The sequence below is a fragment of the Apus apus genome, chromosome 3 (genome assembly GCF_020740795.1).
Source record: "Apus apus isolate bApuApu2 chromosome 3, bApuApu2.pri.cur, whole genome shotgun sequence".
Lineage (NCBI taxonomy): Eukaryota > Metazoa > Chordata > Aves > Apodiformes > Apodidae > Apus > Apus apus.
This window is the reverse complement of record NC_067284.1, coordinates 37,531,517-37,544,009: the sequence shown is the minus strand read 5'-3', so window position 1 is coordinate 37,544,009 and position 12,493 is coordinate 37,531,517. Positions and strand designations below refer to the sequence as shown.

The 12,493-nt window shown below is 42.4% G+C and overlaps 1 protein-coding gene across 1 annotated transcript in view; it reads left to right on the top strand.

Moving 5' to 3' along the window:
- Positions 1-7,079, top strand: part of RSPO3 (R-spondin 3) — a 63,093-nt gene extending 56,014 nt beyond the window's left edge. Inside the window, exon 5 of the mRNA XM_051613054.1 lies at positions 6,005-7,079. Within this exon, the coding sequence (XP_051469014.1) occupies positions 6,005-6,198 (194 nt within the window). The 3' untranslated portion in view covers positions 6,199-7,079. The remainder of the gene's footprint in view (positions 1-6,004) is intronic.
- The last annotated feature ends 5,414 nt before the right edge of the window (positions 7,080-12,493 follow it).

Below are 12,493 nucleotides of genomic sequence, written 5' to 3'. Positions count from 1 at the left end.
CTTAAGATCTGTATCCGTCTGGTGTGTGGAAGCCAGGTAAGCTATCCTTATGCATATCAACAGTGAGAGAACCTATGTTTGGCCAAACTAATTGCTCCTTGAAAGCCTTTGGTCCGTAGCTCCTTTAAATTTTTTACCCATATTCACTTCAGCAGTTGTTGCATCTTCAAGAGTAAGTAAGGCCAGGAAATGCACTGGTGTAGCACCTAGGTCCTTATGCACTTGTTGCTCCTCACCATTCTGGTCACCTGAAAATCTAGTGATTATAAAATTGGGCCACTATAACTAGGAAAACAATGATTGCTGCTAAGAAAGTTATGCTGTTTAAACTTCAAAAAAGACATATCAGATGAATCAGCTGCTAATGGCTTGTGAAAGAAAGGAGGACGTCTTTTGCATCACTGGGCAGCTATCTTGGCAAGCAGTGTGAGCACATGCTACACTCTGTGTTCCAGAAAAAATGTCTTGCTTTTCCTGAAAATGAGAGTGATCTACTCATTTGCATAATATGACACAACTGTATTGTAGACAGAGCTGTAGTAAGTGGTTTTAGAGCCTGGAGCATATCCCTCTTACTGGTATCTTCAGTCAGCACATGTCATGTTGTTCTTGTTCAGGTTGCATCATGAAGACAGGGTGACAAACTTCTAGTCTAAAAGGACTAAAAAAAGTCTCTGAGAAGGGTGTGGATAGGTGACAAGAAGGGCAACACAAAGTGGTGGCCTTTAGCCTCTGAATTTTGTCCCCATACTTGGAGTACAGAGGTACTGAGACACTGGTACTGGAGAACTGGGGCTGGCACTGCTCCAGCAGCTGGGAAAGCATGGAGAGGTCAGCCGAGGCTGTGAGGGGTGTGAAAGAACACTGTGGCACGTTACAGCTGGCTTGTGGTCTTTTATTATAGCTCTTCAGCTTACTACAGTGTAATGGGGAGGATTCTGTGGTCCGTGGTGACACGCACAGTAGAAGTGCCAGGACCTTTCCAGATAGGAGCCGATTACGTCGGTGCCTGCAACCCCGCCAGGAGCAGTTCAGTGACTCCTCTTGCTCCTTCAGCTCTCCTAGGATGAATTTCTTTGTGGGAGTTATCTCTCCAAAAGAAACATGATCATTCCAAATGCCTGACGCCAGATTCTCATCCCTCTGGGCTTTCCATGAGAACTACCCTGTGACACAGCCCCCCAGCAGTTTGCACAATCAGATTTTATGCCTTCCTACCGTGGTTTGGGGTTTCAGTGCCCACAGAAGGGTAAAGTGAACCAATCTGCTGCTCTGAGTTGCCTGTAATAATTACAGCTGAATATAGTAGGGTGAGACTAAGTGACAATGCCCAAAGTAGATGAAATATAGAACCTGCAGCAGTCAATCTACTTCAGCCATGATTTTTTTCAGTAAGTAACTCTCTCTCACGTGCTAGTCTTATGTACTGAGTTCTCCCAAGCTGTCACCAACCCTTCCTCCCCTTACACCATAAAATATGGCTATAGGTCTAGTGGAACCATCCCATCTGATGAGATAATGCTAAGACTTCTCTGAGATACTCCGGCTTGCAGATATATTCATACAAGGATTACATAAATACAGATGCAGGGTTTTCTTTGACCATGGGTTATAAATTAGATTACCAAGAGCTCAGTACCTTTAAGCTGATTTGACATGTAATTATATTGTTCCCTGAATTAATTTAAAGACTGAATTTAACTACTGCACTTCTCCAAATTACAGCATGTCTGTAGATTTTCTTCAATACACCCAATTTCTGTTGTCAGAAGTAGGAAAGCATTCCCTGGCTACAAGAAAATTCACTGGATGGGGCCTAGAGTCTAATTCTTCCAGTACAAAGTTTTGCACATCTGGAACAAAACCTGTTTTAATGCCAAATAATTATTTCACAGAACTGTTAGAATCTCACCTTCATGAGCAAAACATTATCTTGGAAAACGTTCTTCTACTATCTCCTGTTTAAATAGATTTAGCCTTTTTTTTTTTTCTTTTTTCTTTTTTTTTTTTTATTTGAAAAGTTTTCCTGAATCCGTAAGAAGACATAAACGTTAGTAGCATTAGTCACCCCGACGGGATAATTCCGAAAAACCACCAGGGAAGAATAACAACACTCCCGTGTTGCGGTGCAACACACCGGGATTTCTCAGGTCCTCTTCCTGGCGTACCAGAAAAACGCCACCGCGTCCAGGCAGAAGTCGCGGCAGACCGAGGGCGGAGGAAGGGAACCGGCCGGGAAACACTCTTTATCTCCTGGAAAAACAACCCGAGGGCAGGGAGAGCCCCCCCCGCCCCGCGCACCCCCGGCCCCGCTGCCCGCTCGGCCGCTCGCCGGGCGCTGCCCCCGCCTCCCGCGCACCCACCCGCCTGGCGCGGCGCCGCGGCGCCCCCTGGCGGGAGGCTGCAGCACCGCGTCCGGCTCTGGGCCCCTCACTAGAAGAAGGACCCTGAGGCGCTGGAGCGTGTCCGGAGAAGGGCAGCCCAGCTGGTGAAGGGGCTGGAGAGCAGGTCTTATCAGGAGCGTCGGAGGGAAGTGAGGTTGCTTAGTCTGGGGAAAAGGAGGCTGAGGGGAGACCTTATAGCTCTCTACAGCTACCTGAAAGGAGGTTGCAGTGAGGTGGGGGTTGATCTCTTCTCCCAAGTAGCAAGCAATAGAGCGAGAGGAAATGGCCTCAAGGGGAAGTTTAAATTGAATATTAGGAAAAATTTCATCACTGAAAGGGTTATAAGGCACTGTAACAGGCTGCCCAGGGAAATGGTTGAGTCACCATCCCTGGAGGAGTTTAAAAGATGTGTAGACATGGTGCTTAGGGACATGATTTAGTGGTGGACATGGCAGTGCTGGGTTACGGGTTGGACTTGATGATCTTAAAGGTCTTTTCCAACCAAAAGGACTCTATGATTATTACATCATTTACTTCTTTGATAAGCTTTGGTCTTAATGCTGTCCTGGCCTTTTCTTCTTCAAAAGCCATGTAGTTCAAAGTTAAACTTGTGAACATAATGGCCCATGTCTTTTTTGCATTTCTCATTACACAGAGAGCCATACGCCCAAATTGACAATGAATTCCATGACTTCTGGCATCCAGATCAATGTGCTGTTATGAAGTGGGCTTCAACAAATAGTAGGAAGAAGACAAAATATTCAGGAATATATCTCTGGGAAGAAAAGACCAGGGATATGAACAGGGAGAGTGATGCACACAAAAATTTGGCTCCAGCTATTCTTCAATGGTAGCAGATAACTGCTGGTAGACTTTCCTTTGGGTCTAAACTGAACCAAGGACTGACTGGAAGTAACATTACGTTGTCATATAAGAACTCCCACCCAAAATAGTGGTGAAAGGACCTAAACAATCAGTCTGGACAAAGATGACCCTTCTATGCTTTATGGCATTACCAGAACAGCACAGGTCTAGAAGTCAGGTCCTTTCACAAATGCCAACATGATGGAGATGATGGCATTAAACCATGTGTAAAATTCCACAGAGAACCCCAAACTGGTTCTTCTCAGAGCCAGAGAGTTAGGCCTGAGTTTTAAGTACTTTCCAGAGGTCAGTTTTGCTTGTCCCTTACACTGACACTGAAATAGTAAAGCTGTGGCTAGATGAGGCTCTAGCTAGACAGAGATAGTGTGCTCTTAGTATATCCACACACATACATATAAATGCATACATCTTGATCCATGACTGAAAGGGAAAACATTAAATGTCATTCCAACATACTTAAAGAATTGTGGCTAGGAAGTGACAGCTGAAGGATTTTGGGTAATCACCAAATGAACAATGTCAAACACTGAATGTCTGGACAGTTTCTATTCAAATAACATTTCATCTTGGGCCAACTATATTTACAAACCACTGGAATGAAATTCCATACTGTCATTTATCCATTAATAAGAGATGGCACTGCAGCTGGATCAGATGCAGGATGACTTCTGCATGGAGACCTTCCAGTGGTGGCATGTCATGCTGAGCCTTGTCTGCACATACTGCAGGTCTCCCCTACTCATCTCTGTACACCTTAGATGACATTGCCAAAGTCAGAGAGGGCTTTTGCAGATACGTGGACATATATTAGGGTAACCTCTGACTGGTTATCTAAAATTCCAGGTACTATTTTACATTTAAAGCTTTACTGCATGCTTTGGAAGCAATAGATGAGAAAGGTAGATGCTTGTCCTGACTTGACTTAATGTGTATCTAAACCTTCCCTTGCTGTCTGGTCTCAGGCAGTGATGGTAAGAAAGAGAGTAGCTGTAAAATAAGCCCTCAGAGCTACACAACAAGATACAGCATATCCTCACATCTTAGTCTTAGTCCGTGCTTTCTGCCTTTCTTCACCTTCTCTGCATCTCTCCCACTTTATCTGGCCTATTCCTCCTTGGATGGTCATCTGTAAAAACCCACTGCCCCTGCACCTGCTCCCCCACTGTAACCTACTACAAAAACTCTCAGCTCTTGGTTTGAGTCTGGAATGGGCACAATTCCCTGCATTCAGCACCCTCAATGGCAAGAGCTATTGCCAGGTCTGTGTAATTTCACCAACTTCAGTACAGGAAAGCCTGGAATATCTCTGCTGATACTGAAAAGCAAAAAGCTTGCTTTTTTTTTTTTTTTTTTTTTTTTTTAACAAAGAGGGCTGGATTATTTTCAGTAGCATCAATACCAGGATATGATAAAACAGAGTTTGGTGAGATGCTTTTCAGCACTTGTCCAAAAATGTCTGTATGTAAGGTGGCGTACTGGTCAGTATGACACTGCCTCATGAAAGTCTCAAGCAAGGCTGATTTTGAAGACATCATTGGTATTCATCTAAACACAGATGAATTTCAGCTGCATAGCTCAGTAGGTGGACCAGTTCCAAACAGAAGAAGTCTAATCTGTTTTAGGCTTGTGTCTATAAACAAGTTTGATTCAATGTCATACCTGCACTGGTTTGTAAAGCAAATGGAAGGAATAGAAACACAGAATCACAGAATGGTTCAGGTTGGAAGGGACCTTTGAAGACCACTTAGTTCCAGCCCCTCTGCCATGGGCAGGAACATCTTTTACTAGACCAGGTTGTTCAAAGCCCCATCCAACCTGGCCTTGAACATTTCCAGGGATAGGGCTTGCCCAGCTTCCCTGGGCAACGTATTCCAGTGTCTAACCACACTCAGCAAAAGGAGTATCTTCTTAATGTCCAAGCATAAATGCTCTATACAATGTCATCTCCACAGCCAACATACAAAGTTTTAAGGTTCCTAAGGGGATGGGAACCTTTATTGGAGAGGTCTGTAGCAGTAACAAAATCCTCAACATCTTATCTTTGTAAGTATTTAAAGCAATAAAGTACTCAAATACCTAATTTTGTAACGACGGTCTAAAGCTTGACTTGAGCCTTGGAACACCACAGTTTACTCTGAAGAGAGTCACATACCTGTGCTGGAGCTGACAGGTTGTTGTGGGATTTACACTGTAATACCAAGAATCCCCTGGGATGTAGGTGTTGTGGGGGTTAAGGGAGGGGAGAGGGATTTTTAAAAGACTTAGATGCTGAGAATTGGCAGTAAAGGGGAGGAACATGATGGCTTATTTCCTTTCGCCATATGCTGAATCCCAACCCAAGATAAATTTAGACCAGTTAATAGCTAATACCTCCTGGCTTAGCCACAAATGTTCCCAAACCATTTGTGTTTTGATGGAATACATGGAGCTGTGCCCCTGGCTCTGGGAGACAGGCTATGGGTCCATGAGGTATTTACACCAGCTCTAAAGCACCAGGACTCCCCAGGGAGTTTCCAGCTCTTTGCTCAGAGTCAGACTGATGGGAGATGTGAGTCCAGTGGCCAAATTTAGAAGTTTGATGAAGAGTTGGACAATTCTACACACTAGTCCGACTGTCCAGCTACTAATGGGAGATACTAACCCAGGGCTGGTTTTACAGGCTATGGCAAAGTGAGAGAGTCAGAAATTGCAACAGCCTGAGCAAATCCTTTAATGTGCCATAATTTTTATTTCAGGGAAAAAAAATAAAGAGGAGAAAAGAAAAAAGTCCAGCAAAGATGAAAGCAAAGAGACACGACAGGAAAGCAAAGGGCGAGCAGCCCGAAGACAAAACCGAGAACAGAGGGAAAACAACAACAAAACGCAGCCGAAGAAAAGAAAAGCCCCAAATAAAGAACAGAACTTGGCACCCGTCGACACTGCACATTAACAGCCCTCCATGATTGTTTAAGTCTTATGATGCTGCTATCTCTACCAGATCGCCCTGACAGGTGCTCCAACTGTTCAGGCCGCAAATGGACAATGCTACCAGTTATTATTAAACTTTAAACAACATTCCAAATACTTCCTATATTCTCCAAGCAACCATAGTTTATTAAAGAGATTGACATGAGCCAAGAAAAAAAGATACAAACTTAAAAGTGGGATTCTTTAAAACTGTTATATTATATGCTTCCATGCATCTGTAAAAGGCAATTAAGAAATTTTGTATATATTAATAATAGGGTATAAAATATAGCAATATAATAATGAATGACATTCAGATGAACAATGTTTTTTTTCTTTGTAAAATATTTTTCAAGTTATTGTTTAAGTATGAGGCAAGAGATATGTCTAAATCAAAGACGCAAATCGTATCCCTTCATATATTGTACATAAATACTAAGAGAAGGAGGAAAACATTTCTGAAGAGCCAATAGGAACCCAAGGTTTTATAACCTCTGGTGGAGCAGGATGGGATTGCCCTGTGGTTCTCCAGTCTGTGGTTCCCCAGTCCGTGGTTCAGATGCAGGTGAAAAACACCCAGGGAAAGCCTGCCAGGCTTCACAAGCTGAGGGAAAAGAAGTAGAAGTGTCTGCAGCTTTGAAGACTGAATCCCTGAAGTAGAAGGCGATGGAGCTGAGCTTGAATAGTGCTCTCATCTGTGGGACAACACAGTGTTTTCTGGTCTAAACAGTGGTACCGTGTGTGCTGTTTTATGCTTTTTATACCTATGTGTAACTTAAGTCTACATTTCAAATCTTCTGGTGAATGACAAATCGTATTTGTAGGAGACAATGTTGAGTTAATAAAAACCAGAAAAATAGATCATGTAAGTATGTGTTTTTCACACTGATGGTGTTGCCTTTCCTACTGGGGGAACGAATAATTTCATTGTTTCACAGAGGAGGGGACAACTTAGATCTACATTGTGCATCTAGTGAAAGAGTATTCACAACAATAAATCTATTGAAGGATAAAAATTACAAACTTCTGCCCAATTTTACTTAAATTCTTGTCCTACTTCTCTCTGTCACAGCAGAAGTGAAAATCTCCACTGCTCAGAGGACAAACCAAACCCCTTGGTACTATTCTGTCTATATTAGTGACTAGAGTGACACACAAGTGAAGCACAGGATATGCAATATGCTGACTCCCTGTTCAGAAATTAATTTAGCCTTTACAAAAGTACACTGAGGAACCAACATGCCTCATAGCATGTGTTTTGTTGTCATGCTTTCTGCAAGGGCAGCTATCACAGAGGTAACAGCTTGCCCAGTGTGATGTGTGGCCTAGAAACTATGGCTTGCGAGCCGTCCCAGCCAGTTGCCATCTCTGTTCACTATTTTGGTTTCTCACAGGGAATTTTACCTTAAAACAAACACTGCCCAACACTGAAGCCTGTCCTGAAGCCTAAGGAAGCCTGAGCAGTAGGCTTTGGTGACATTTGGGGGAATATCCTAATCATCCAGACAGCAATACGGGGTAGTTTCCTACATTTTGCTTTCAAAGATCTTTGTCACTTAATGGTCCATATATAGATGTACTGGTCTAATAACATGGGTGTTCAAGGCTCCCACAGCTTGCCTCCAGCTTTCACAATACTTAGTCAAAACTTTCTGTCACCTTTCCCTGATTATATGCAGTTTATATTTTTGTTGGTGAGACAACCTAAATGCTAAAGGCTGAATTTTACAGAGATGAGCATCACATGCATGTAACTCTCATTATGTAAAATGAAATCTAAATGGGTGAGAGAGAAAAGCAGGATGTGCTGAACGCCTGTGAGAGGCACAGAACAGTGGGAAACTGGAGTAGGGTTGGCTATCTGTGGGCTCCCAGCTCCATCACATTACTTGCCCACACCTTCCTCCGGGTTGAGCTGGTCTCAGTTTCCCACTACTGATCCTGACAGCAGCAGTCATCTCCCTCCACCACCATCTTCCCACCTTCTCAGCAGTAGCAACTGAGGAGAAGCTGGTCTCTGAGAAGTGGCGGGTGCAGGAGCTGTGCTCAGCACTGAGGCTCTGGCTGATGTTGAAGGGAGGCAGAGAGAGGAAAGGAGAAATCCTGTTGCTACCAGACTCAGAGGCTGGCACCAAAGGATGAGGTGCCAGCAGCAGCTCTGGGCTGAGAGGGGTTGGCATCACAAGCACTTGGTGCTTCAAATCCTCTCCTGCATCTGCAGTCATCCATTTGTCTGGAGTGCTGGTGGGCCGAAAGGGATGTTCAGCTGCTCAGGAAGGATTTGGTATTAAATTTATTTCCTCCAGGGACACGTTGTTGACCGTATGAAGTATCCCTAGTTGGATTTCTTTCCCGTGCCTTAAGTATATGAGTTAAATGGCAAGGGGATTTCAGATGGAAGACAACTTTTGATAAAAGAATAAGCAAAAACTATAAACATGAACAACACTGTTCAGGAGGGAATTAAAAAGAGGAAAAAAAACAGAGCAAGGAGCTAAACCCAGCAGGTCCCTGTTCTCAGTTATACTCTACTTCAACACTTGGAGGAGTCAAAGGAATGCCATTTATCTGGAAGAAGGCTGGAAAAGCAGTATCAAGTAGTTCAAGAGCTAGAGATTAAAGGGGGAAAAAAAAAAGTGTGAAAGGAAGAGAATTTAGCATTCAAATGAGAGCTTTGTTATACACTGCCCTGCTTACTCAAGTGGCAGTGACAAGAGAGATGGTTTATCTTACCAAAAGCAGAACTTGGAACACTATCAACTTTCAGTAAGGGAATGCAAAAGGAATTTACCTCATGGCAGTAATAATTCATAGCAATAGTACCTGAAAAACCATGATACAACTTTTCCTGGAAATGATCAAGGAAGCTGCTGTCATGTTGTTCCCTCCCACACAGGATAGTGTTTGATAATGTTTCCTGTAGCCATGGTGAAGCACTAAAAAGTACATCCAGCTCATCTGGGCAGCTAAGTTTCTCCTGTCCTGGGACTGAATATAGACTACCCTGGTGGTAGGTGAACTGCTCCACTGGGACTCCCAAGAAACTGAAGAAGCATATGGACCTTCTGTAGGTCAAATATATATTGAAATGGCACTTTTTGCCCACTCAGCAATAAATAGGTAAAATTGAGAGTCAATGATCTTACATGCCAAGTAAGACTTAATGGGGACTCATATGACCTAACTGGAGAAGATCTGAGTATGTACTGCAAGTAGTTGTGACTAAGCTTCTGTGAAACTTCTTTCCTGACAATTGCTTCCCAGTTACAAAATACCTCAAAACTTTAAAAAATATATCCAGAGGAGGATTATAAACAGAGTAGGATTATTAATTACTTTTCTTAAAACAGGAGCTAAACTGAATGGGTGTTAGTTGTCAGCAAAATTTATAGGGTGTTAATTATTAAAGAACAGTTCTGGTACAAAACACTAAATTTCAGTTGTAGCCAGTAGATATACGCAAATTAAGTGCTGTTTCTGGCAGTTAAGCTGCTCAGGGAATTAGAATCATAGAATCATAGAATGGTTTGGGTTGGAAGGGACCCTAAAGATCATCTATATCCCTGCATTGGCAGGGACACCTCTCACTAGATCAGGTTGCTCAGGGCCCCATCCAACCTGGCCTTGAATAATCATTAACAAAAAGGCAGGAAAATGCAAAGAAGCAATGGCCCAGGCTTCAGATACATCTGACCAAGTTGTAACTTGCTCTCTCACCTGGCTCCATCTCATAGAAGACCTGAATAAGAGAATCCAGTGTTAAGGTATCATAAACAGTTTAAGCTCTGAACTGTTGAACCCTGAGGCACCAGAAGAAATTTGTCAGGCTCATGGATGCACTGAGTAAATGACAGATTTTGATATACACTGTAGCAAAGTGGCAGCAGAAGGACCCATCAGCAGAATGGGACCATCACCAGTAAACTCCCACAATGAGGGTCTTGTGTCATGTCCTCTACCATCTGCCTCTGGATACTTGTGGTTGATATGCTGATGGAAAAGTGGCACATGAATATTGTTATTAATTCAGAAGTGTTCCTCTATAGCCCTCATGAATCACCAGCATATATTTTTTGTTTCTGTGGTTTTAGGCTCTAAGACTTATTGAAGGCTTAACTTTATGATTCACCATGACTCTTGTACTTAATTGCTGTGCATTGTTATTTTCAGAGACAGCACTGGGTTTTGTTTGCATGGTTCACACGAAGTTGCAAGAATTAAAACAAAAAAAATCTGCCCAGCATGACATAATAGCCACTCTTCCCAGTGACATTCTGCAAGCAGCAGCTTGGGCTGCACTGTCACGTCTCCAGGCTCAGATCTGTTGCTTCATTGCTGTTCCTTAGCACAAAGGTTACACATTAAAGACCTTGCACTCTTAGCAGTAAGTGTACTCTGCAGTTACACATCCCCAAATAATTCTCCCATATGGCCTCTGGTTAACAGGAGATTAGATTTTTCCTACTGTTTTGTAATACATTGGCATAATTTAAAGAGAACTTAAATCAACATGCTCCTTCACCAATATAATGACACATCTGTCTTGTACATCTTTCTCTCTTAACTTAGCACTAGTGGATCCCAGCGGATTTAGGCCTTCTCTTTCAGACCCAGAAGCCTAATGGCATTCACCTTTAAGAAACAGGAGTACCTATGGATTGGTTTGTCATAGAATTTTCTGATTTTTCATGGGTGGATGACATTTTTGCTGATTTATTCTCTACAGCATTTCAGAGTACTAACAGTGTTCGTATCAATCGAAATAGTAATTCAGTTTCTTAAAAATCAACCCTCTGCACTCCTGCACAAAGCCATTTGGAAGTTTATCTTGCCTGAGGAACATTTTTTAAACATCTTCTTAGATACAAAGCTCTCTGAGAATGATCATGCATATGTCAGCAAGAAAAAGGACCTTTAAGGATCTTTGAAATTTGCCATCTGGTGCTGCTTTTTAGAATTTACTAGTATTTACTAGGAGTATTCTTAAGATTGATTTCAGCACCCTGTGGCTGTATCCATCTCATCCTTACCTCATCCAACCTGGGCTGTTTATGGATAGGTTAGTAACAGGCACAGCACTCTCCATCTTCCTTTCAGTGCACAAACACATCTGCACTTACATTGTGCATACATCTAAATTACGCTGTCCTGCTTAGCTCACATAGATGCTGGAGATGCATTTGGTTCTGGGCCATTAACCATTGTCATTTCTGACTGGCTTTTCTTCAATTAAGTACACATCTTTTCTGAATTTCTGGTCTCCAACTGAACTTTTGAAGCCCTGGTCTTTGTGGTCACACATAGGAGGAAAGAAGGGTCTCACATCCACCTCTATTCTTGCTTCTTCCTCCTGTCCTCTCCACTTTATGCCAAAGTATCCTTTGCTCTCCCTTTCTCTGCACTACTACTTTTTCTCTCCCTCTTCTGATCCACCATGGGTATCCTCACTGAAAAATCTGATTGTTACCTGTGTGGCAAACGGGATGCATTTCACTTCTGAGTCCCCCCTTTTTCCTTTTCTTCACATCCTTCTCTTCCTTATCTTACTTCAGTTGTTTGCTCTTGTGATAGAATTGTCAGTACATCTTTTTCTGTAATCAGTACTGTGGAGGCAGGAGAAAATCTGCATGTACCACAAAAATAGGATGCAATAATTCAGGGACAGGAGGGAAAAGTGTTGTCAGTTGGTCCACCACCTTTAAAAGGGTGATGTGAACAAAATTAAATTAGCAACAGAAACAGCCTCTTCTTGTATAACGGGAATAAAGCACTAGGATAAATGACCCCAGACTGAAACCAATAGGTTTCATTTTATTTAGTTCTTAATGTGCCTAGAGAAGGAAACCAGAGAAGAGACAAATTAATGCAGAGATGGGAACAGAGGGATGGATGGCTTCAGGCAAGAAAGAAGCTGAAAAACATACTGTAACTATAATTTAATATATACATGAAATAATCTCTACTCATACATAGTCTACTCCAGTGTAATTATGACTAAGTAGGTGACTAAAATTCTACAGATGTTCATTCAGCCATGATCCAGGAGGAGCTGGTACAGCAACCAATCTTAGACTACTGAAACAGGTATTTCCCAGAGCATAAGATTAAGGAGTTGCTTTTGTGATTTTTGATGGGGTGAGGTTGTGACTGGAAAACAGGAGGGCAGTCTCCCTTTCTACTTTGTGCTACACCACAAAATACCTGGTTTCACAAATGGTTTGATCCTTATTATATCCTATAAATATCCATCTGTCTATAAAATAGTCTTCAATGAAAAA